A 25,210-nucleotide genomic window follows, 5' to 3' on the forward strand; every position below is an offset into this window, starting at 1 on the left:
CAGTGACTGAGTCTGCTCAAAAAGCCATTTGGGGGGAAAAAAAAGTCATTTGGAAGTCAGCAAATGTTTACATTTCTATGACTTCCGAGCAAAGAATATAGCTATGGTGTTGTTTAGTTGAAGTCTTTAGGAGATAGCTTAGCTTGTGTGTGTGCTGAAATGTCTGCTCTTCAGACTTGCTGTATTTTTTATTTCTAGGAATTCATCTACGTTCTTATCAACTGGAGGGGGTCAACTGGCTAGCCCAGTGCTTCCATTGTCAGAATGGCTGCATCCTGGGAGATGAGATGGGCCTGGGTAAGACCTGCCAGGTATGTTACTGTGAGTGACCAGTGTTCATCTCCACTAAGATACCTCCTCACATCTCATTATTTTTAGCTGCTAGCTACTAGTAAGTGTTTTTATATTAGGAGGTGAAATGCCTGAACCTTTGTTAAGAGATCATGTCCTTGGTATTGACTTTTCTAGTTACGAGGATGGTTTTGAACTGTCACTATGCTTATCTAACCTTGACATTGGATTGCAATTAATGGGCAAGGTTTTTCTCTATGTAAATCAAATATACCTGTCCCAGGAATCAAATTGACTCTGCCCTCCTTTGTAGTAAATGCTTCTGTCTAGTTAACGGGATTACTTCTAACATTTCTCTCTTTTCCTTAACGGGTGGTAGAGCTACTTCTCATTTCTGTGCCATGCTAGGGAAGTTCAGAGGAAGTATCCTGTCTTCCAGAATGCCTGGGCCATGTAGTGGTAGGACCTAGTTTAGAGACCTGGAGAACGAGATGTGGCCTCCTTGCGCATTGATAAGCAGACGGTGTGTTGAGATCAATTATTGTGGTAGGGTGATCACCAGCACAGCCCTGTGTTGACAGATGTCAGTGGTAGGGTTGGATTGATTGAAAGTTCAGATACGGACATCCCTTTGGTTAGTCACACAAGGTTTACTCATCTATAGAATACCAAAGAAAGTCAGTGCAGTCAGGATATACAGCAGAGGCCACTTGATCAGAAACTATGGAAGTGTAAGTTTCCCCATACCAAAAAGGTTTTTGCCAGTAAACACACAGAATGAGTGAAGGTCTCATTGTCCTTTTAGAAGCTCAACTGGCCCCTGCAAGCCTGACCCTCCATACATAAACAGTCCAGTTGGAGCAGTTCAGCATATAGCCCTGCACATTGTGTGTGACTGTGTGGGAGACTACTTTATCTAAGCCAGGTGTAGCTCATTGATCTTGGCGCTCTTCAGAATACAAAATGACCTGTGAGTATGGTACCCTCAAGGACGTCATTTGTCACTCTCAGTTTTCTCAGGCAAATAAATTGGGTTCTAGTGCATTCCTGAACTGAGAGCTGTAGAACTAGAACAAAGGTAAGTTTTCTGGATGTCTCTGGGAGGCAGTCTTCTGAAGAGACACTTGGGTCGTGGGGCGTCTGGGTGGAATAGTCAGGTGGCAGACTTCGGCTCAGGTCATGATCTCATGGTCTGTGGGTTCAAGCCCCGCGTTGGTCTCTGTGCTGGCATCTCAGCCTGGAGCCTGCTTCTGATTCTGTGTCTCCCTCTCTCTCTGCCCCTTCCCTGCTTGCTCTCTGTCTCTCTCTCTCTCTCTCTCTCTCTCTCTCTCTCTCAAATAATAAACATTAAAAAAAAATTTAAAAAAAAAGAGAGACACTTGGGTCATGTACAGAGCCCCCCACCTGCAGTCTCCTTTGCTTCCTGCACTGAACCCCCTGACTTCATTCAGAGCCAGCAAATTCCACTTGTCCTTTGCCTTTCTCCAGAGTGTTCATATAGCTCTACTTGAAGTGCCCTAAAAACATTCTATCATCTTGCTAAAATTTTGTTTAGAATTTTCACATTTGTGTTCATGAAGGATATTTGTCTCTAGTTTCCTTTTCTTATAACGTCTTTGGTTTTAGCGTTGTGGTAAAAAAGATGGGCTCATAGAATGAACTGAGAAATATTCTGTCCTCTTGAGTTTTCTAAAAGAATTTGTGTAGAATTGGTATTGTTTCTTCTTTAAATGTTTGGTAGAATTCACTAATGAATCCAAATTTTGTAGATATATCTGGTTTATGGTAACAAAAGATAAGTTTTCTTTCAATAGTAACCTCCGTGAAAGCGGAACAGAATGATTTTCTTCTAGTAAGTACTTAATTTGGTGATTGCTCTGGCACAGTCTGGGCTGCGAAGCAATGGATAGTTAAAAAAGGAAATGATTTCCATTGTAAAATTAATGTTATCTCAGTTAAAAAGTAACTGCCACCCTCTAACCACAACACTCTAACCATAACTGTGGGCAGCAAGGTATCTGAAATGGCTGACATTATAGTGAGCATATCATTTGTTTGCTTGTTTGTTTTAAGTAGGCTCCACGCTGGTCATGGAGCCCAGTGCAGGGCCTGAAGTCATGACCCTGAGATCAAGACCTGAGCTGAGATCAAGAGTCTGACGCTTAACTGACTGAGCCACCCAGCAGCCCCAATAGTTTGTATTTTATTAATCTAACATTGTCATTGTAGTTACCCATTTGATTATATTCTTCACAGTCATTTTCTGCTGGCTACATAATACTTCATCAAGAGAATTCATAATTTACTTAAATATTCTGCAGATGAGGAATGACCAGTTCCCCTCCTTTTATGCTACTTAAATTAACCTTACTGTGAACATCCTTGGGCATATAACCTTTTCAGGATTTTGGATTATATCTTTAGGATAGATTTTCACAGAAATGGTTCAGCATTTGGGAATGGGCTCCTTAAACATTTTGCTTTATAAAAGCAAAAATGTATTTTCTCTGTATATCACAGCAGACATTTATTTATTTATTTATTTATTTATTTATTTATTTTTTAATAAACTTTTTTTTAAATTTTATTTTTTATTTTTTAAAATTTACATCCAAATTAGTTAGCATATAGTGCAACAATGATTTCAGGAGTGGATTCCTTAGTGCCCCTTACCCATTCAACCCATCCCCTCTCCCACAAACCCTCCAGTAACCCTCAGTTTGTTCTCCATATTCATGAGTCTCTTATGTTTTGTCCCCCTCCCTGTTTTTATACTATTTTTGCTTCCCTTCCCTTATGTTCATTTGTTTTGTATCTTAAAGTCCTCATATGAGTGAAGTCATATGATTTTTGTCTTTCTCTGACTAATTTCACTTAGCATAATACCCTCCACATAGTTGCAAATGGCAAGATTTCATTCTTTATGATTGCCGAGTAATACTCAATTGTATATGTATACCACATCTTCTTTATCCATTCATCCATCGATGGACATTTGGGCTCTTTCCATACTTTGGCTATTGTTAGTGCTGCTGTGTCCCTTCGAAACAGCACACCTGTATCCCATGGATTAATGCCTAGTAGTGCAATTGCTGGGTTGTAGGGTAGTTCTATTTTTAGTTTTTTGAGGAACCTCCATACTGTTTTCCAGAGTGGCTGCACCAGCTTGCATTCCCATAAAAGTTTTTTAAAAAATATTTATTTATTTTTGAGAGAGAGTGAGAGAGACACAGTGCAAGTTGGGGAGGGCCAGAGAGAGAGAGAGAGACACAGAATTTGAAGCAGGCTCCAGGCTTTGAGCTGTCAGCACAGAGCCCAACCCGGGGCTCAAACCCATGAACCTTGAGATCATGACCTGAGCCGAAGTTGGATGCTTAACCGACTAAGCCACCCAGGTGCCCCTATAGTAACCTTTTAAGAAACTTTTAAAGGCTGCGTGTACAGCCTTATCCTAAAATGTGCCTATTTGGCTTTACAAAGATTTTTGTTTTTTAGGCCTACTTAAGCTTATGAATTATTTATTGTTTGTTTTCCTCAGTAGAACATATGTTCCAAGAGAGCTAGGAGTTTTGTCTGTTTGGTTCAGTGTTATATTCCAGAACTTAAAACAGTGCTAGCAAATAGAAGGTGCTCTATAAATGCACATGGAAGGACGGCAAACATTAGGGAAAGGAGGGAGGGAGTTAGGAAGGAAGGCATCCTCCCTCAGGAGAGTGTGGCAAGCAGCGGAGGCCACCTCGTGGTAGGTCATCTTTAGTCACATCTTGGAAGTCCTTGCCTTAGGTTTTTGGAGTGTTCTTGATCTTGTGCATTATTTGTATTTTTTCATTTATTTCTGTTTGTCTTTCCTGATTTTTTCCCTTTGCATTGCAGGGTTAATTACATAAATACTGAGCTTCATTGCTTGTTAACTATTGATATAATTGAGTACCATGAATTTCTTTGGCAATTATATTTACGCTTAAAGGATTTCACTCTAGGATTGGATGACTCTCCCATTGTGTGGAAGATTGTACATTATTGTTTTGTACACCAAGTCTTCTGTAAGAGTTTGTGTTCCCTACAAGGTTGTGGGAACTTTGTGGTTGTTTCTCACGGAAAAGTAATAAATGTTATAAAAATTGCCTTCTTTTTGTGTATTCCAGACTATTGCTCTCTTCATTTACTTGGCAGGAAGATTAAATGATGAAGGACCATTTCTGATTCTTTGCCCCTTGTCTGTTTTGAGCAACTGGACAGAAGAGATGGAGAGGTACAGAGTAGATGTAGCTGAAATTTTGTTTTTTACATTGAGTATGATTTTTTTTTCTGGTGATAGTGAAATGTGATAAAGCAACATATTGTCCTAAGCAGTGATTTTATTTCTTCCAGAATACTCTGACCTGAGCAATAAAGGTAGAGACAGAATCTGATGGGGGGAGGATTAAGTGGGTGTTATTGTTACTCAGTAACAACACAGAACGGTGCTCAGTAAATTTTGCTGAACTAAAGGAGAAACTGTCTTTTTCACAGTGACATAGGAAGTAACCAACATGGAAAAAAATAGTTTTTTCTTTAGAATTAGCACAAGGCCCTTGTAGATGTTCATCTGATCCTTCCGTCTGTTCACACAGAAACTTACCTATAGGTTTACCTGTTACCATAGATAAGATTTCAGAGTTCAGGACTCTTTCTGGTTGCAGGACATCTTGAAGTCTGCATGTCAGTAATCCTTCCATGAAATGTAATTTTCTAGATATGCACACCCTTCCCTTTGGCTGTACATTGGTGTTCATCTGCCTGTTTTCTTGGATCCAGATTTGCTCCAGGGCTTTCCTGTGTAACATATGCAGGTGACAAGGAGGAGAGAGCCCACCTACAGCAAGACCTGAAACAAGAGTCACGTTTTCATGTGCTGCTAACTACCTATGAGGTTTGAATTTATTTCTATCAAGAACTCTTAACCTTGGGACCGTAGAGGTTGGAGAATCTACTGGAATTAGGTTTAATTTTTTTAGAGAGCATGCATTTTTCTGGGAGAGAAGTCTACTTTCATTAGATTGTCAGAGAGGGATTGTGACCAAAGGAAGTGAAGGACTACTGGGTTCCAAATTTGCTGAATGTCTCTTCTTTCCTGGTGCGGCAAGAGCAAAGGTGCCCCGGTGAAGGGGGTGGCATTTGAGCTGCCTGTTGGCCAGTGAATAGGAGGAAGGAGGAGGCAGGCAGGGGAGAGGGTTTTGTGGGCTGAGGGGTTGCCTGTTACTGCAGGATGAGAGTAGAGGGTACTCAGTTCCAGTCTCATTTGAAGTTTTTAGTCTTAAAGTGAAGGCAAGACCTTCCACTTACTCCTGCCTAGGTTTTGTTTTTCTTCAAGATAGTGCTACTTAGAAGTTATGCTCACAACTTTTTTTTACTTAGTGAATGATTAAGACTTAACTCTCCTAAAGTATAAAGATTTAGCTAACAAGAAACTAGTTTATTAATATCAGTTGTATTAATACTAGCCTTTATAATGTGTCTTTTTCCTTAATTTTTCAGATTTGCTTGAAAGATTCATCATTTCTAAAATCGTGAGTATGTTGCGGTACTTCAGAAACTGTTGAGTATATCATGAGAGTCACGTCTTTCCTTTACGTTTTAGTACTTTATGTTTCATGTCATGTCTGGCACATCTTCCTGGTATGTCTTCCATGAGTCTTACTTACAGATTGGTGTGGCGTAGAGTAGTCCTGCAGTCTAGCCCTTACTCATTAGCTGTGTGTCCCTGGGTTACTTAACCTTAGTGAACCTCAGCTTCTTTGTTGGTAAAAGGAGGATAATCTCTACTTTGGATGGCTGTTGTGAGGATTAAATAAGGTGTCTGTGACAGGTGGTTAATAAATACTAGATTCTTTGCAGATTGCGCAGATACCTTTTAGGACTGCTATTTAGAGATTTTACTGCAATATAGGAGGTGAATTATTTGAGCCTTTTCCTGGAAGTATCTTAAAGTAGCAGTCAGTGCTATGAAATTAACTTTTTAGGAAGGGAGTTTTAAATATACTTTTAATTAGTTAGCTTTCAGGCTTTCACATCAGCTCATGATGCATAGGAAGCTTAGATTTAATTCTTCCATACCACCTAATACCATGGGTGATATGTTGCAGTATAGGGTTGAGACTACAGTTACAAGGTAAATTCAACACTAGCTAGACTTTAGGTACATAAGAAAAGGTACATTGACATGGTTTCATTCCCCAAAGCATGCGTAGTTTTGATGTGGTTAGGTGGGGAGAAACTTCTGTTTTCAAAGTGCTTCAATATTTTAAATGTTCTCATCTAGCTTCTTCTGAGTTGGATTTCTGTTTTCATCTTATTTTGAGATACTGAAGGCCCAGTCATAGATTTCATGACTTCCAACCCATAAGTTTCCTTTAAGTAAGCATGTTATCTTACTCTTCTTAAGAAGAAAATAGGCTTGGGGTGCCTGAGTGGCTTAGTCGGTTGAGCGTCCAACTCTTGATTTCAGCTCAGGTCATGATCTCAAAGTTCGTGATTTCGAGCTCTGCATCGGACTCTATGCTGACGGTGCGGAGTCTGCTTGGGATTCTCTCTCTCTCCCCTCCTCTCTCTCTCCTTCCCCTGCACGCTCTGTCTCTAAATAAATAAATAAACTTTTTTTTTTTTTAAAGAAGAAAATAGGCTTCCCTCTCTTTTTCTTTTTTCTATAATTAGTATCTAACGTAATATTTGTTGAAGATCTCTTCTCTGGAAAGACACTGTTTGGGAGTTACCAGCAGTGCCAGGAAAGTAAACTGTAGAGCTCCCTAAGAGGACATAGACTCCAGTAGAGGGAGAGGCACTATACAGATATTCATAGTACAAGGCAGGATGTGGGAAGTCTCAAAAGGTGAGAAAATTGGGACATAAATGGTTTTGTTTTTTTTTTTAAGTTCATTCATTTTTGAGAGAGAGACAGAGTGTGAGCAGGGGAGGGGCAGAGAGAGAAGGGAGACACAGAATCTGAAGCAGGCTCCAGGCTCTAAGCTGTCAGCACAGAGCCCGACGCGGGGTTTGAACTCATGAACTGAGATCATGACCTGAGCTGAAGTCAGACACTTAATCAACTGAACTGAACCACCCAGGCACCCTGTTACATATATGTTTTTGATTACTTAAAGTATCCTAGGTGACCTTCATGAAAAGCCTAGTAGGCAAGTATAGATCTTCTGAATGAAGAAGCAAGAGATTAGGTAACTCAGCTGAGGCCACATTGCTAATAATGGCAAAGAGACATCCAAATGTACCACTTGGTGTTGTGGAGACTTTTTCTTTTAATTTTTTTTTTTTTAATGTTTATTTTTGAGAGAGAGCGTGAGTGGAGAAGGGGTAGAGAGAAAGAGGGAGACACAGAATCCGAAGCAGGCTCCAGCCTTTGAGCTGTGAGCACAGAGCCCAATGCAGGACTCAAACCCACGATCCATGATACCATGATCTGAGCCGAAGTCCGATGCTTAACTGACTGAGCCACCCAGGCGCCCCTCTTTAAAAAATTTTATTTATTTTGAGACAGAGCGAGTGGGGGAGGGATAGAGAGAGAGAATCAGAAGTAGGCTCTGTGTGCTGTCAGCATGGAGCCTAATATTGAGTTCAGTTTCATGAACCACGAGATCATGACCTGAGCTGAAATCAGGAGTGCAACACTAAACCGACTGGGCCAGTTAGGTGCCCCATGTGGAGACTTTTGAAGAGCATCTCAAAAAAAATAAACATCTTGAGGCGCCTGGGTGGCTCAGTCAGTTAATCCTCTGACTCTTGATTTTGGCTCAGGTCTTGAGAAACTGTTGTTGTAATTTACTATGCTACAAAATGTGCTTTGGAAGTAGCCACCAAAGACCTCCATACTAGTATATCCAACAGATGTATCTTCCTGGACGTCTGTAACATTTGATCTTATTCACTGCTTCCCCATTTTTTTAAATTACGCTTTTTAAGCTACTGTGACACCAGTTTCTCATAATTTTTCTTCTGGGTTTAAATCTCAGCTCCACTGCATTCTAGCTTTATGACCTTGACCTAGTTACCTAATCTTTCTGAGCTTTAGTCTCCTTGTTGGTAAAATGAGCACAGTAATGTCTACTCACCATATTCCTTTGGATTAAATAACAGACATAAAGCTCCAAGCACAGTGTCTGGCACATAGTTGGTGGTCATAAATGTTTCCTTTTGCTTTCTGTCTCCAGCTCCTTCTTTTCTGCCTTTATGCACAGGTCTTTCCTGTCTTGGGAAAAAAATTCCCTTAAATTTACTGCCTTATCCAGATGTTGTCTCATGTACATGGCAGGCTTTCAGATAAGAAAGAAACTTGAGTGTGTTTCTAATAGAATGGGCTTAATATTAGTCTTGCCAACAATAGTTATTTTTATGGTAAGACTTTTTGGCTATAAGATATATGTTGGAGTTTTTACACAAAACTGAAAGCTTGGATTTTTCTCTCACAGCTTCCCTTGGAGTGTTCTTGTTGTGGATGAAGCTCACAGGTTGAAAAACCAAAGCTCCTTGCTGCATAAGACACTTTCAGAGGTAAACTCACAGGATAGTCTTAGTTTTTGTATAATCTCCTTTTGAAAAATACTATTTTAGGCCTGTGTAGAGTTAGTTAAGTTGAAACATTTTTTTTTTTTCAGTCCCGATTTCTCTAGGGCTAAATAAACATTTCGTGAGTGACAGAGGTAGTACTTATATGGCCTCACTGCTCCTTCCTCTCATCTTTTACACAGGAAATAACGTGTACTGAAATCTGGTTATCAGGTAATAAGATGCTATCCCAGTAAAATACATTATAGTTTTAGAAATGTTTCAGCTCTCTTTTGATCTTCTTCAAAGGGGTAGTTCTTTAAAATTAATCTTATTATAACTCTTCTGTCTGCAATAGCAGTTATATCTGACATATTGTACCCTTCCCCCCATTTACCATCTTAAAAAATTTGACAGTTCACATGGAGTCATAAAGAGACCATTGCATGCCATTGACTATTAGCTGCAGTCTCTCTTGTCTTTGTCATACTTTTGAGTGTGACACCCTTGATCTCCTTCCCTTCTCTTGATCTTTGCCATCATTCTGGCACAGTGAGAAATGAGAAATGTCAGTGTAGCCCTAGCCTTGCCCTCTTTTCTGAGGAGCCAGTGGAACAGCTTGTAAGAAGTGCCTTTCTGTTTGCTGACCTCATAAAGGCTTATTCATGAGACCACATGTGTGAATTCCTGTGACCATCACTGAAGTTTGGTCCCTGTCCTATAACCAATCAGATAATAAGATTAGAGGTGACTTAGAGGAAAGTCTTAGGTCTGAATTCTGTATTTAATGGCTAAAAGTTGGAGTTTTTGATATTTTGATGAAGATATGGTCACTGTTATTGGTCCAGTCTCAGAGATTGCTATCCCCTGGTGGGGCTGACTCTGCTCTGTGTTTGCCTTCATTTTGGGACTCTTAACAGTATCTTTTTCCCAAAGGATTGTCATATTCTGGCACCTTACTCCATAAGACACTGCGTCATAAACTACCATGCCAGTTTACTAAAATATAATGGGAGAGGAGAAGCGGGTGTAGTAAAGGAACCCCAGGTTTGGAATGGGGAAACTAAGTTCTATTGCTGGCCCCAGAGCCTTTCCTTGTTCATAAGGAAACTAAGGCTCAGGGATTATGTGAGGAAATTTTGTGTGTCATCTAAGCATTCCTTTTTTTTTTTTTTTTTTTTTTTTTTTAAATTTTTTTTTTTTTCAACGTTTATTTATTTTTGGGACAGAGAGAGACAGAGCATGAACGGGGGAGGGGCAGAGAGAGAGGGAGACACAGAATCGGAAACAGGCTCCAGGCTCCGAGCCATCAGCCCAGAGCCCGACGCGGGGCTGGAACCCATGGAGTGCGAGATCGTGACCTGGCTGAAGTCGGCCCCTTAACCGACTGCGCCACCCAGGCGCCCCTAAGCATTCCTTTTTAGGTGAGGTTTGAATCGCAGACGACTTGTTGGTTGGAGAGAAATGCATTTATTGATAGGGCTGAGAGGTGGGCTAATACTGTTTTCAGCTTGTTTGTGAAAGTTGGAAGCAGTTTGTATTGAAACATAGGGAGTTGGTTCTACAATTTATGCTACGCCTCGTTTACATTTACGAAGTACATTCACAAAGTAAGTACGGTACCTCGACAGAGTAAGGCTGCTGTGGAAGATTATGTAGAAAAGTTTATAAAATACTGTATACAACGAGATCAGCTCCAGATTTTTTTCACCCAGTGATAAAATGGACACTACTTTGAATAAGTACGTGAGCTCATGTGACAGTCTAAGTTGACTGTAGTGACCGGCAGCCCTCATCTTTTTCGGTCACCCCAGCTCTTTGCTTGGTGAACACATATTATAAAAATTTGAGTTGGTTATTGGAAGCATTTATTTCTGACCAGTTCCCATACTTGAAGTACTATGAAAACATTGTCCTACAAGCAGAGCAGGCACGAGTGGATGGACATTGATTAGACAATTTAAAAAGAAAAAAAATAAAAGAGATTGCAAAAAAAAAAATAGTAATGACATTCTCAAATCAGTTTTAATTGCATTTCATTTGTTACCTTACTACAAAGCTGTATCATCTTATGACCCTTTCCCAAACCTAAATACAGAAACACAAGAATAAAAATAAAAGCCATTAGGGGCGCCTGGGTGGCTCAGTCAGTTGGGTGTGCTTATAGCTCAGAGCCTGGAGCCTGCTTCAGATTCTGTGTCTCCCTCTCTCTCTGCCCCTCCCCTGCTCATGCTCTGTCTCTATCTCAAAAATAAATAAAAAAACATTAAAAAATAAATAAAAGTCATTAATAGTTTACTCCCCTGCATACATTAACATTTGACATATCTGCTTCCATATCCTTTGCTGTGCATATGAACACCTAAACATATAAGTATGCATATTGTTATTCTAGAAATCAAAATATACTGTATTTTTGTATTTAATAAGTATGTCTATATACATAAGGGTATATATGTACATATACACACACTGTATTTCATTTTTTTAAATGAAATATATAAGATATGGCTTTCCAGTTTTGCTTCATTATTTAACTCAAATGGTATAAGTTCTTATAAATGTCAGTTTAGAGCTTGTCTTTTGCTTAACCTAGTATCTGTTACTGTTTTTCCTAACCTTTTATTTCATTATTCTCTTACTCTTGGTGTTCTCATCACCTGCTCAAAATTTAAAGACTTTCTTTCATTTATGCTGTATGAGGCTCAGAAACATCCAGAAGTCTTGATGTTTTGGATGTGATACACTTACGTTTTATAAAAGGACATTCTTTTAGTCTAGATCTTTTTGCTTCCTGCTTGTAGTGGTGGGCCTGATGCTATAGCTTTTTCAAACTCTTGAGTATATACCATGAGCTTCTGAAGTCTCAATAGACTCACCATGTGGGTAGTAACATACTGCTTGAATTCTCACAAAGATTGAACAATAATAATCATATTGAATATTCATGTAGTACTTCAGAGTTCACATAGTGATTTTACTCACCTCCTTGTAACAGTTTCTCCTTCCCAGGATTATTATCCCCTTCTTACAGTTGAAACTGAAGAGGTATTATTCCTACCATCAAACAGCTGGCATACAACTTGAACCTGAGTCCTCTGATTTCATGTCTTCATTGTCACCCCATTAAATCATGCCTCTCTCTGTAAAGGTTTTCATGGGTAACTCATGTAAAGGTTTTTATGGGTAACCTCTTGCTTTCCGAGGTTATGGATTTTTAATTTTTATTTTATGTATTTGAGTTCTCAGTAGTCTTCAGTCTCCTGTTGACCGGAACTCCCATCCAGAATAGCCTCCAAGAGCTCTACTCCCTCCTCAGTTTTGTGGAGCCTGATGTCTTTCCCAAGGAGCAGGTGGGAGATTTTGTTCAGCGTTACCAGGATATCGAGAAAGAGTCCGAGTCAGGCAAGTTCCCTTCCTACAAATCATGCCAAGAGGTCTGGGCCCAGAAACTGGCCTGGTGCATAATAGACACTGGTTATAGATAGAAAAGAAAGAGAATTGATAACCAGACGACACCTTCTAGGGAGAAAGAGCCACCCAAAACTAAGGTGGTGCTAGATCCCCTCATGTCATTCCCAGTTGTCTGCTATTCATGATTCTTATTTGTTTGTTACATGATTCTACAGTGGGGCTTCATGGGTCATTTTTGGAAGAAATGGAAAGTGTCTGCTGGTTTGCAGACTTTTTTTTTCCCCTCACCTGTCATTTCTATAATTTTGTAATCTGTTAACTTTCTATGCTATTACCTGAGGCAGAAAAGTATATGGGGTGCCAGAGTCCCGAACTGCTCTTCAGCATTCCACAGCACTGGTGTTTCTGTTCGCTGTGCACCAAAATCAGAAGTCTGGGATGGATGCATGGTGGGAGTGAAGCAGGAAGCATCCTTGTTTGTACAGCTGCCAGTTGCGGTCTGCCTCTTGCACCCTTGCCCCTCTGCCTCGTAGAATTCTCTGTCCCTGTAGTATTATCCCGGGACGAGTGTTCAACACCAATGCTAGGCAGGCCTGCCAGTGGGTGTGCATGTCCTGGGTGAGTAGGAGTTGGAAGGGCTTCTCACACCTTGCCCATCCTGCAAGCCTGCTCTCGTTGCCCCCATGTTTAGGGTCCAGATAAAACACACGACAGCCCGTCAAATATTACGTGGGACATACTCCTATTAAAAAAGTGTCTGTTGTTTATGTGGAGTTTATATTTCACTGCATTCTTGTATCTTGTTTGCTGTACCTGGCAACCCGACATGGAGTAGAATGCCAGCTCAGGCTAGTTTTTGAAGTTCATGACCCCTGGGGAAGGAGCAGGGGCGTTGAAGTGAAAAGAACTAAGTTTGAATGCAACATTAACATCCAGCTGTGTGACTTTGGATAAGTGTGCTTAATTTCGCAGAGCCTTGCTTAACGTAGCTATAAAAATGGGGACAATAGTCCTTGTCCTACACTTACTTCTAAACCCTTATGCTAGTCAATCAAATTAAGTGCAGAAGTATCCTGGAAACAGTACAACTCCATGCAAATGAGATTATTAATAAAAATCCAGTTCTTTGAGTGTTCCTAGTTCTTGAGTTGAGAGCCAGGAATAGTTTTAGAAGGAAATGGGAAAAAGAACCCGGTGAAGAAAGAAACACAGTTGATCCTTCAGTACAGGGGTAGGGTGCTGACTGCCCTCCCATGGTTGAAAATCTGCTATAACTTTTTGACTTCCCAAATTTAACTGCCAATAGCCTGCCGTTGACTGGATGCCTTACCGATAATGTAAATAGTTAAGACATATTTTGTGCATTACATGTGTTGTATGTTGTATTCGTACAATCAAGTGAGCCAGAGGAAAGAAATGTTAAGAAAATCCTAAGGAAGAGAAAATACATTTACAGTACCATAGTGTATTTGTTGGGGGGAAAAAAAAATCTACACTTAAGTCAACCTGCGTAGTTCAAACCCACGTTGTTCAAGGCTCACCTGTATTATGAAAAATGACAAGACTGGTCTAGCATGTGGAATTAGTATGAAAATTTTGTCCTACACTTCTTGTGTTGTTGGTTTCTTTCCTTACACAGCAAATGAACTACACAAGCTCTTGCAGCCATTTCTGCTGAGGCGAGTGAAAGCCGAAGTAGCTACAGAGCTTCCCAAGAAGACAGAGGTGGTGATATACCATGGCCTGTCAGCATTGCAAAAAAAATACTACAAGGCCATTCTGATGAAAGACCTAGGTAATCAGAGGGCACTTGATTGCTTAGAAACTCAGGATGTGATTTTCATGGAGGGGAATATTTTATTATCATGCATGCTTCGTATAGCAATATGGGATGGGATTTTGTATTCTGAATATCGTTCAGTCAGCTGCAGTGAAACTGTGCGGGGTATCTTTACTATAACGCAGACTTTACTGGTTGTTGCACTGGTGAAATTTCCTTTTCTTCCCCCACCCAATTGTCCATACTGTGTAGCAGTTAGTTAAGCAAACATTCTAGGTATGCCAGTCACACCTTTCATCTTTCCACCCTGTCACATATTTAACATATTGCACACCTTTTTTGTTGAATAAGATTCACTGGGAGGAGTTGGGAGTGGAAACGGAGTCTGCCGCTTTGCATTTTTTTTAGAGAGAGCATGCACGCATTGGGGAGAGGGACAGAGGGGGAGGGAGAGAAAATCTTAAGCATGCCCCATGGTCAGTGTAGAGCCCAATGTAGGCTTGATCCCATGACCCTGGGATCATGACACGAGCTGAAATCAAGAGTTGGATATTCAACTGACTGAGCCACTCAGGTGCCCCAATATGCTGCTAATTCTTAATGCAATTCAGTGAAATTTAGGAGGTTATAAATAAGGTTATTTATGGAAATGTAGAGTTTTTGAGTTTTTTTGTTTTTGTTCAAAAGTCCATTTCTCCCTGTGTATCTGTTTACAGCTGCATTTGAAAATGAGACAGCAAAGAAAGTTAAACTTCAGAATGTCTTGTCCCAGCTTCGGAAGTGTGTGGATCACCCGTATTTGTTTGATGGTGAGACAGTGCCCTTTTTTCTCACATTGCTTTTCATGAATATTTCTGTGGCCAACATCATAGCAAAATTCTTGAAAGAATTGCCCATATTTACTGTCTAGTGTTCTCCCCATTTTCTTTCTAATTTTTCTATGTTGGTGTAATTTAGTATACTGTTCATATTCAACTTTCTTCATTTGTCCCCTTAATGTCTTCCCCATGGCTTTGATTTTTCTTTTCAAATTCAAATCCAGCCACAGATCCTGAATTATATTTGGCTGTCTCCTTTGCTTTTTTTTTTTTTTTTTTTTTTTTTGCCTTTTTTGGTCTTTCATGAAATTTCAGTTTTGAAGAATCAAGGCCAGTTGTTTTATGGGTTGTCTCATCTGGATTTAAGGATCATGTCTTCGTGTTTAGATGTCCCGTTGTCTTAAACCCACTCCATGGCCAGCCTTTCATCATCACCATTGAACTTTGCAAGTTTACCAGTGATATCTTCAATGGTTGTCCCTTCGCATTTTAATTAACCTCTTAAAACCTTTGACACAGTTGATCACTTCTTTCTTGAAACACTTTCTTCCTTTGGCTTTTGGAATGCTTTCTATTACTTCTCCATTTGCCTGTATCCACTCCTTCTCAGCCTCCTTTGCTGCTTTCCCTGTACCTTAGAGATGTCTGCAAATTTCCCTCTAAATGCTGTTTTAGCTACACACCGCACATCTCAATATGTAGTATTTTCATTTTCATTCAGACTAGGGCTTTTTTGAGTCATTCTGACAGGTAGCCTTTGGGACGCTTCCAGGACTTTTGCGGCCGTGGGAGCACTAGAATGGGTAGGACCAATGTGGAGGGTTTGCTGCAGTTCTTTTAAGGGAGTGTTTGCCAGGTAGTACTATGAATTGCAGAGTCTTAATCAGGTGCATTTCAGAATCTTTTTTTAAGGCAGGGGGGCATTGGGAACTTGTAGATTTTGAAAGAAACCCTCTAAGTTATTCTGACTGCCATCCCCCAGCTTGAGAATTACTAGTTTATACATCTAAGCTGTATTTCTTGATTTGTTTTCTCAAGCGAGAGTCTCAAATTTTCAATTCTCTGGACTTTAGCATGTCCCTGTGCCTCTTTTTCCTAAAGAGTGGGCTTGTTCCTTGAATGGACATTTTTTGTCATATTGGGGGTATTGGCTCTGTGACTGATGTTAAGCAGCACTGAGATTATCATGCAAACACGTAATTATAAAATACCTCAAAGAGAGATGAGACTTGGGCCCATTATCAGAAGGAACTTGGCCTCTTGCTGTAGCCTTGCCTTTGGCTTCTCTACTCAAGGAGTCTGCCCTGACTGGGGACACATTTTTCAGGTGTGGAACCAGAGCCTTTTGAAATTGGAGACCACCTGATCGAGGCCAGTGGGAAACTTCATCTACTGGATAAGCTCCTGGCATTCCTGTATTCCAGGTAGGTGGTTGGTTCACATTTTTCTGCTCTGAGCTGGTGATTTTTAAAACCAGAATAATGAACAACTCATTGATTTCTTGAGACTAATTCCAGTTTTCCTTTTTTTTAAGACCCCGATTCTGGTTCCATCTTCTCGCCAGCTACACCCACAGCCATCCCCATCCCACCCCATGCCCTCCATAATCATCCTTCCTTTTCCTGAATTCCTATAGCACCTAGGATCCAAATCTAGCACTTGGCAATGCACTGCCTTAATCTGTTGTCTGGTTAATTGGTATTAATCTTATCACTCCAGCTATATTGTTTAGTTCCACAAAGAGATAACATCAAGCATTTCTTTTTTAATTACTTGCTGGTACCTTGCATTAATTGGCACCTAATGAAGGCTTAGTAAATCTTCACTTTGGTTAACCTGTGGCATTTGGTTCAGGGCAAACTTGGGGGATTCTTTCCCAGAGACATGAATTGGGTAGCAGAAGACTAAGTCACTTCTGGAGCCTCAAAATGTTCAGCTAAGTGTTCAGTAGGCTGGTGGCCAGCCTCTACCTAATCCTTCTGGTCTCCAGTAGGACAGAGGAGTCTAGAAAAAGCCCAACTTCCCAAGGGTTTCTAACTTGTCCCTATGGGACAACTGCCCCAAGTGGGCCTGAACTAACCTCAAAATCTCAGATTTGGCGAAATCACCCAACATTAGGAATGTGCAAATCAAATAATTGCATGTCTTATCGTATTTTATTGGCTGTGATATATCTACTATAAGTGTGTTTGAGGTAGAGGAGGACCCATAAACATCTTCTGTCCAACCTTTTCTTTTTTTTTTTTTTTTTTTTTTTTCAAATTTTTTTTTTTTCCAATGTTTATTTATTTTTGGGACAGAGAGAGACAGAGCATGAACAGGGGAGGGGCAGAGAGAGAGGGAGACACAGAATCGGAAACAGGCTCCAGGCTCTGAGCCAGCAGCCCAGAGCCCGACGCGGGGCTCGAACTCACGGACCGCGAGATCGTGACCTGGCTGAAGTCGGACGCTTAACCGACTGCGCCACCCAGGCGCCCCGTGTCCAACCTTTTCATTTCACAGGTGATAAAACAGGCCCAGAGTGGTCATGACTTGTCTAAAGTCACACAGCCAGCAAATGACAGAGATGGGATTAGAATTGAGGCCCTTGGCTTCAAGTTCAATGTCCTTTCCAAGTATTTGGGGCTAGAGTCTTGAAAGGGTTCTTCATAATTGTTCCTTTATGTGCATCGCAAGCTCAGATTAAATTAGTTTTCCTAATGAGACTCTTGTTTTGATAGTGCCGTATTTCTTTATGAAAACTTAAATAATACCTGATAACATAGGACTGTAGGCTCATCTTCATTCTTGACTTAATTCATTTTTCCTTTTCCTTTCCTCTCTTCTCCCTGCATGTAAATAAGTTTTTTTAATGTATTGTAGGGGATATGAGATGCCACCTGCCCCTTGCTTCTCTAAAGTGATACTTTGACGACTTTTCAACTAATATAGCTGGAGATGAGAGGCTAGTGATTTTATACTCCCCAAGTAGAGAATGGCTATGGATGGCTGACCCCAAGTTCTTTGGGGTTTCTGACTTGGGCTTTTGTGCATTTGAATTTTGCATTTTATTCTTCCTATATCTTTCTTTATTTTTCTGTTAAAAAGAAAGTGTATTTTTCTCTCCATTAGTAAATTGACATTCTAGAAAGAGGTTTCTTGGTTGTACTAGGACTTTCTATAGCCTCTAGTGCATTGACATTTGCTCCTGGGAATGTCCCCACTCCAGTTTGAGAACTTGTGCTCTGCAGGATATGAATGACTACATGTGGAGCTATTTATGTGGAACATTTAGCATGTCTGAGGAAGTCTCTGTAAATGATTATGATATTTATATTTCCCCTTTGGTAATTGTATTCTTTGGTAGGTTTCACCTGAGGGAAACTCACCTTAAATACCTAGAGTTGGCAGCCTTTCCTTTTCTCTTTATTGCCAGGGGCCATCGAGTTTTACTTTTCTCCCAAATGACCCAGATGTTGGATATTCTCCAAGACTACATGGACTACAGAGGTGACATCCCTTGGCCATTACGTTGCTTAAGCCTTTTTAGCAGTCCATCAGGTCCATGAAGAGTAATCTGGGGTGTGGGGATATTACAGAGGAAAGTAGTGAAAGAACATTAGCCTGAACCAAAGGAAGATTGAAAGTAAGGAGAGAGGTGTGTCACACAAGGATTGACAGCTGGGTAGAGACACATGAGCAGAAATAAACACACACATTCCCACTGGCGATGTGATTTAAAATTATGGGTACTGGAAGAAATGTGAGTTGCAGAAATGTTGAGTGATTTGAAAATGCTTGCTAAAAAAGAACTTTCAGTGTCTTGTAACATTCAACCCAACATTTGAGCATTTGTTCAGGAGCAGTAGAGAAGATGAAATTATAGAGATCCCACATATCAGCCAAGCGAAAGGAATTTTTTTTCTGTATAAACAATAGGGAATGTAAGTTATTACCTGGGTATCCTGTTTAATATATAATAAAATTATTGTGGAGGGCTTCTGGATGACTTAGTTAAGTGTCTGGCTCTTGATCTTGACTTAGATCATTATCTCACAGTTTGTGCATTCAAGCCCTGTGTCGGACTCTGCACTGATAGAGCCTGCTTGGGATTCTCTCTCTTCCTCTCTCTCTGCCCCTCCCCCACTTGCATGCTCGTGCTCACTCCAGCAGGATAAATAAACTTTGAAAGAAATGTATGTGGGATGATGGGAAAAGGCTGTAACATTGATTGTTCATGAGATCAGTGGTGAAGGAGTATCAGCTTCAGACCGTACAAATTTAAAACATGAATTCAGAGTAGGTCTCTCAGAGCCACTTGATGCCCTCCAAGTACTGTAGTATACCTGGTCCATTGGACACTTGTCAGGAAATGCCATAGGCATGTTGAGGAATCTCTAGATTCACAAACAGCGCTTGAGAGTAGGATTCCCCTTCTTGACAGGGTTCTGTGGTGATGGGTGGAGAATCTGTAGCTTCATTGAAGGGAAGCTGCTGGGCCATTGGGCAGGCTCACTGACCAACTCCCAAGTGCTTGTCTTACTGCTTGCATAAGTTAAGAACTCTGTCGAGGCACAATTGGAAACTGCCATGCAGCATGGTTCACAGTGTGCTTCAGGGTTGGTTGGGATAGTCAGAATTGACTGTTAACTCCACGACTGTCAGATACGTCAACCGCATGTATTTCAAAAATCCAGAGAGCTATGTTATGTTGAGTTCTTTTGTTTTTAAATGTTTTATTATTTATTTTTGAGAGAGAGACAGAGCATGAGCAGGAGAGGGGCAGAGAAAGAGCGAGACACAGAATCCAAAGCAGGCTCCAGCCTCTGAGCTGGCAGCACAGAGCCCACCGCGGGGCTCGAACTCACCGACTGTGAGATCATGACCTGAGCCAAAGTCAGATGCTTAACCGACTGAGCCATCCAGGCACCCCTATGTTGAATTCTTTTGTAAAACAATGAAATGTCCCCTAAATTTAGATTTTTCCCATGGGATTTGCTTGAAGTAGAGGTATACCTGTATACAGAAAGGGATAAAATTAGCATTTGCTTCTGAGCTGACAATGTTTTATTCCCCAAAGAGTATGTGAAAAGGGTTTATATTTCTGTTTTCTTTTTCTCTGTGAAGGGTACAGCTATGAGCGCGTGGATGGTTCTGTGAGAGGAGAAGAGAGACACCTGGCCATTAAGAACTTTGGACAGCAGCCTATTTTTATTTTTCTCCTGAGTACCAGGGCAGGTAGGCCACATAACCATTGACAAAAGCAGACAAATGAGGGGAGATATAGTACTTTTACATCCTGGCCATTAGCATGTTTTTCCTTAATTCTCTGAGAGGTGAGGTCATTAAGGAGGAGCGTAAAACAGGGGAATTGAGGGATTTGTTGTAAGTGTATCAGAGTACTGGGCTCCTAGCATGGAGTTCTTTTCCTGTCCAAGTTTTCTAAGCTGCCAAGTAAGGCTGAAACCAGGGGTTGTTGGAAAGTAACTTTAACCTGCTTTGACCACTGAGCTGGGTTGTCCTGTAAGATGTCTGTAATTCACATTCAGTAGAGACCGCTCTCCTTCCCAGGTATGAATTTGGGAAGTGAGATAACAACCTGTCTGCTAGTTATCCCTCCTCCTTACGTAGTCTGGAATAGTGCTGTCAAAGCTTAATCAAGTCTAGCTTTTTAAAAAGTTGTGATCCTAATGAAATTGCCACTTCTTTGGAATTCTTTTTAATGTGACTTAAGTCATAAATATTTTTATATGACATTTGTAGTGCTTTTATACACTCTTCAGTTGTTTGAAATCTGTTCATGGAGATGAAATTATTATTATGTCATGGAGCAAGCAGACCTTAGTGTTGAACTTCTAGAATCTTAGTTTCATTATCTTAGTTTTTGTAGACCTGAATCTTAATGGAATGGATGCAAGAACATTAGGGGGATGTGTGTCCTCTATTAAAGAGAGATCAACATCTTTCTAAAGAGACAGTTCTATCTTGAAAAGTATTTAAGTGTCTAGTACGGTGAGGGTGCATACAAGACGTGTTAAATAGAATCCCTGACCATAAGGAGATTTTCTCACCTGTGTGTATCTCATCTCTGTACTACAAAGACATAATCTGATTTGTTTGGCTTCACTTGCTTCCAGTGTCATAGACTGCACCCTGCATCAGCCATTTATTCATGTCCTCAGTTGTCTCTGGGGTGGTCTTAGGAGAAACTGGAAGGATCAGGGCAAATGCATCTTCAGTGTTGGGAAAACAGCTCTCCTTCTGCTTTAATGATTTTGTCATCTTCATATTGCGAGAGTGGCATCACGTTTGAAGGTCTAAAATTAGGAAGAAAGAGTAAGCTCCTTGGAGTACTAGAATCAGTCAAAACAGAGTAATCTTTTAAGAATGGAAGCAATCCTGGACATGAGCCTTTTCCAAACAATGATGATCACATTTGCTATCACTTTTTAGCTGTAAATTAGCAGGGTTATTTATTTAACAGGTTTCCCTCCAACTTTCAAATAGTTCTGTGATTGAATCATGTTGCCACCGGGTGGCAGTGGTAGCTCGTGAGATGTTCCAAACAAGAATGCAGAGTAGCTTATTGGTAAAACATCACCCCTTAATTTAATGAGGAAGCGCTGAACTCAGATGTTAACCCAAGAAGAAGAAAACTTGTATGGCTCACGCTGTGATGAAATAAGTGCCAGGGAGATTCTCTGGCGTAGTGGGTGAAAGCGAAGGCTCTGGAGCCAGACTGTGTGGGACTGACTCCTGCCTCTCTCACTTCCTGGCTGTGTGATCTCTGCTGAGTCCCTGGACTTCTCTGCTCTTCTGTCTATAAAATGAGGGTAATAATAGTAAACTACTCATAGGGGTGTTGTGAGGATTGAAGGAGTCAGTATACATAAAGCGCTTAGACCATTGCTTGGCACGTAGTAAGCACAGCACAAACGTAGCTGGCATTATTATAAGGTCTAATTTAGCATCTCTCAGTAATCAGTCTTTATTATGTCTTTATTCCAGCTTTAATTTTATATGAAGGCTTTAATTAGAATGTTCCTGCCTGACTTGTCTTGAGAGCCAGCATACAGTCGGTAGCCCATCTCAAAAGTTAGTCCTTAATTCAAGCTGTTGGAACGAGCCCTTTCAGGCTTGCTTGTCTCCGCAATGAGCTGTAACGACCCTGGCAAGAGGGAGTCCCTCTTGTACTTGTTTCCACATTAATCAAAGACAAAGCTGTAATTTGCTTTCATGGTTCTCTTAATTAATTCTCATCATCCAAGAAGCCTCCTCATCCCTTTTCCTACAATGCTGAAGAAAGATCAGAAAGTTGTCCCATGGAGTGTTCTTATCCTGTGACTGGTTTTGTTACCCACTCTTTGATTAATGTGGAAACAAATACAGAAAAGACTTTCTAAAGTTTTCTCCAGTCAGAGAGAGGTAGTTTCCTGCTCTGCTGAGGAGTGTAATGAATAAATGTCATCCCCTGCTCTCATTAGCTTGCATCAGGGATCTTGCTACCTTAGCTATAACCTGCAGTGGATATTAACTCCTCTCTTAGCAGTGTCCACAGCAGAAGACCCCTTGCATATTTAAAACTGTTTTCTTTTGAAAGAGTGTGTGTCCTCTTTCACAGACTATTCTAAACAGACCAAGATTTTTAAACGGAAGAGATGTAAATTGGCTTCCTGGGACTAACTTCAGTATGCACTTTTACTGTTTGTCCCTGCTCCCCTCATTCTGTTACTTTCAATAGTTAAGTTTTCCCAAGTCAGGCAATAGGCAGCAGTGTTAACCACTGCAAGGTCCTGGAGTTAGGGATGGGTGTTAGTTTGAAAGGTGAGGCCAATTGTTTTGTCTGATCTTAATTTACCATTCGTCCCCGTAGCCTTGCACCTTTATGGTCTAGCCCGTAGCCAGCTTGCTGCTGATCACATTCCTTTTGCATTGTTTTCAGGTGGAGTGGGCATGAACTTAACAGCTGCAGATACTGTTATTTTTGTTGACAGTGATTTCAATCCGCAGAACGACTTACAGGCAGCTGCCAGAGCTCACCGGATCGGCCAGAACAAGTGAGAGATTTCAGCATCATTGTTTTTCCACATCCCTGGCGCCTCAGCGGTTCTCGGTTGGGGAGGGAGGTGAACGACCTGGTGGGCCCAGTGACATCCCAGACTGGAGGGTGAGAGAGCACTGGGTTTTAGCCCAGCTTTGCTGCTGACTCGTTGAAGACTGCTGGCCAGCACACATTCTTCTTGCACACGTGATTTGTTAAAAACCACAGTCAAGCCATGAAATAGAAACCATGAACTTCTAAAGACGAGAAGGAACCTTTAGAAGTTATTTAACTCTTTTTTACCTGAGTTAAGGTCTGATTCAGTTTAAAAATGAAGTTCTGGCGTTGTAGAGTTAGGCTACAAAGATCATGGAGATCTGCCTGAGGTTTTCCTTCACTGTTCCCATCAGGAACCTCAGTTATGGCCCCTCCTCATCCCTTGACTCTCTTGGAAATCTTCAGTGAGTACCTCTGGGAGGCCAGATCTCTCTAACAGATGCTCATGTCCACAGTACAGTCTCCCTTTAGCTGTACCCTGAGCATGGCATTTGGGGTTTGTTTCCCTTTAGGTGTATTGACCTTGCATGCTGTGTTCATCTGTGCGGACCCTCACGGCACATTTGTCTCCTTTGACCCCGTACAGGTCTGTTAAAGTTATTCGGCTGATCAGCCGAGACACTGTGGAGGAAATAGTCTGTAGGAAAGCGGCCTCCAAACTCCAGCTCACCAGCACAGTCATAGAGGGAGGCCATTTTACTTTGGGGGCCCGGAAACCTGCAGCCGATGCTGACCTCCAGGTATAAGATCTTATTCTTCCTTTAAGAATGTGTCCTGTTGTCAGTATTTTCTTGTGGGTGAGAAAGCAGATGCAAAGAACTAGCTTTAAAACCCATTGTCCCCAGCTACACATTTGTTCCCAGGTCTGTTCCACACGTACCTGCCATACTGTCTACTGCATGCAAGCAAGGAGCTAAAAATGATTGTGATGAATAAAGGTAGCAGAATATGGAGTGACAGGGATGGGTTTTAGATCCCCTGACTTGGATTCACATCCAAGCCTTGACACTTACTGGCTGTGTGGCTTTGAGCAGATAGCTTGACCTCTCAGATCTACTTCAATTTGCATTTTCAAAAAATGAGAATATTGCAAGTTACCTCAGAGGAGTGTTAAAAATTAGGTAAAATAGAGAACTTGGCATAATAAATGATGGTTAATCTCATACCTTGTCTTAACCCCAGAGCTTTTGATCAGTGAGTGATCTTCATAGTCAGAGGATGGTAAATGAGATCAGGAATTCAGAATTGTTCCATAGGAGAAAATGGATGAAAGATGAGAGTTAATTGCTTGAGGAAGGGAATATTGGATAGGAAACAAATGCTGACTTACAGATTTTTCTCTTTTGGAATGGGGCTTCGAGTTACTCTACCGCAGCCCCTGGGTTAAAATTAGAACTCATGATATATCCTAGATTCTTCCATTTTGCCCAAAGGGATCATATTCACTGAAACAGTTGGAGAGACGCACTTCCGATAGTACTTAGCACAAAGTAAGCATTCAGTAAATGTTCACTGCATCTGTCTCACTGTAGAATAATGAAACTGCTTTCCCTCTTTCAGGACTTCAGAACTCTATACATTTTAGATTTAATAAACCACAACCGCATCTTTTATTACTGGGTTCTTTGTATTTTAAAACAAACAACGAAGAAAGTGCTTTCATCTGAGACCAGGTCACTGGGTTGTTACCTTCGTTTTTGGCAATCAAAGAGATAACTAGTAGAGTCCGAATGAGGAAGAGAGAAATCAGACATTAGAACCAGAATGTAACCTTCTGGTTTCCTGGAGCTGAGCAAGAATCCCAACAGAGCCCTGTCAAACAGCCAGTGTTGGGAACAGTTTACATTCCTACCAGTATTTGGCCTAGTATTTACTAGGCCATCTAGAGATAACTGACCCATTCTAAAAGGATAAGATACGAACTAGAAGTCAAGATGTGAATCTACGTTGATTTGGAATCTCAGAGTTAGTGCTTAAGGAGGTGCAAAGTTGGAAGTAGGAATTTAAAGCCAGGGAAGTGATCTGAACTGTTTGGATGGTTCTTGTGACCCTAGGGAATGGGTAGGCTCAATAGGTACCTTTGAGATAAGGGAAGAGAGGCAGGGTAATGCAGTTGTCAGAGGAGTATTGAGGAAGATTAGAATTGAGAAATGGCCTTCAGGTCTAGCCATCAGTTGTTACTGGTCTTCGTGAAGGTGAGTCGCATGGAGCGCTGTGGTAGGAAACCAGATTGCCAGAGGAGAGAAGTCAGTTGATGGTGGAGGGAAGGTACCCAGCGTAGCCTTCTTCCAAGTT

The 25,210-nt window shown here is 40.9% G+C and overlaps 1 protein-coding gene across 1 annotated transcript in view; it reads left to right on the forward strand.

Moving 5' to 3' along the window:
- Positions 1 to 25,210, forward strand: part of CHD1L (chromodomain helicase DNA binding protein 1 like) — a 58,616-nt gene that overhangs the window by 11,307 nt on the left and 22,099 nt on the right. Inside the window, exons 2-14 of the mRNA XM_043576019.1 lie at positions 199 to 311; positions 4,437 to 4,543; positions 5,089 to 5,203; positions 5,809 to 5,840; positions 8,751 to 8,832; positions 12,069 to 12,231; positions 13,880 to 14,035; positions 14,737 to 14,829; positions 16,166 to 16,262; positions 18,254 to 18,327; positions 19,945 to 20,055; positions 22,760 to 22,874; positions 23,502 to 23,655. Coding sequence (XP_043431954.1) covers positions 199 to 311; positions 4,437 to 4,543; positions 5,089 to 5,203; positions 5,809 to 5,840; positions 8,751 to 8,832; positions 12,069 to 12,231; positions 13,880 to 14,035; positions 14,737 to 14,829; positions 16,166 to 16,262; positions 18,254 to 18,327; positions 19,945 to 20,055; positions 22,760 to 22,874; positions 23,502 to 23,655 — 1,412 coding nt within the window. The remainder of the gene's footprint in view (positions 1 to 198; positions 312 to 4,436; positions 4,544 to 5,088; positions 5,204 to 5,808; positions 5,841 to 8,750; positions 8,833 to 12,068; positions 12,232 to 13,879; positions 14,036 to 14,736; positions 14,830 to 16,165; positions 16,263 to 18,253; positions 18,328 to 19,944; positions 20,056 to 22,759; positions 22,875 to 23,501; positions 23,656 to 25,210) is intronic.

Source organism: Prionailurus bengalensis, chromosome C1 (genome assembly GCF_016509475.1).
Source record: "Prionailurus bengalensis isolate Pbe53 chromosome C1, Fcat_Pben_1.1_paternal_pri, whole genome shotgun sequence".
Lineage (NCBI taxonomy): Eukaryota > Metazoa > Chordata > Mammalia > Carnivora > Felidae > Prionailurus > Prionailurus bengalensis.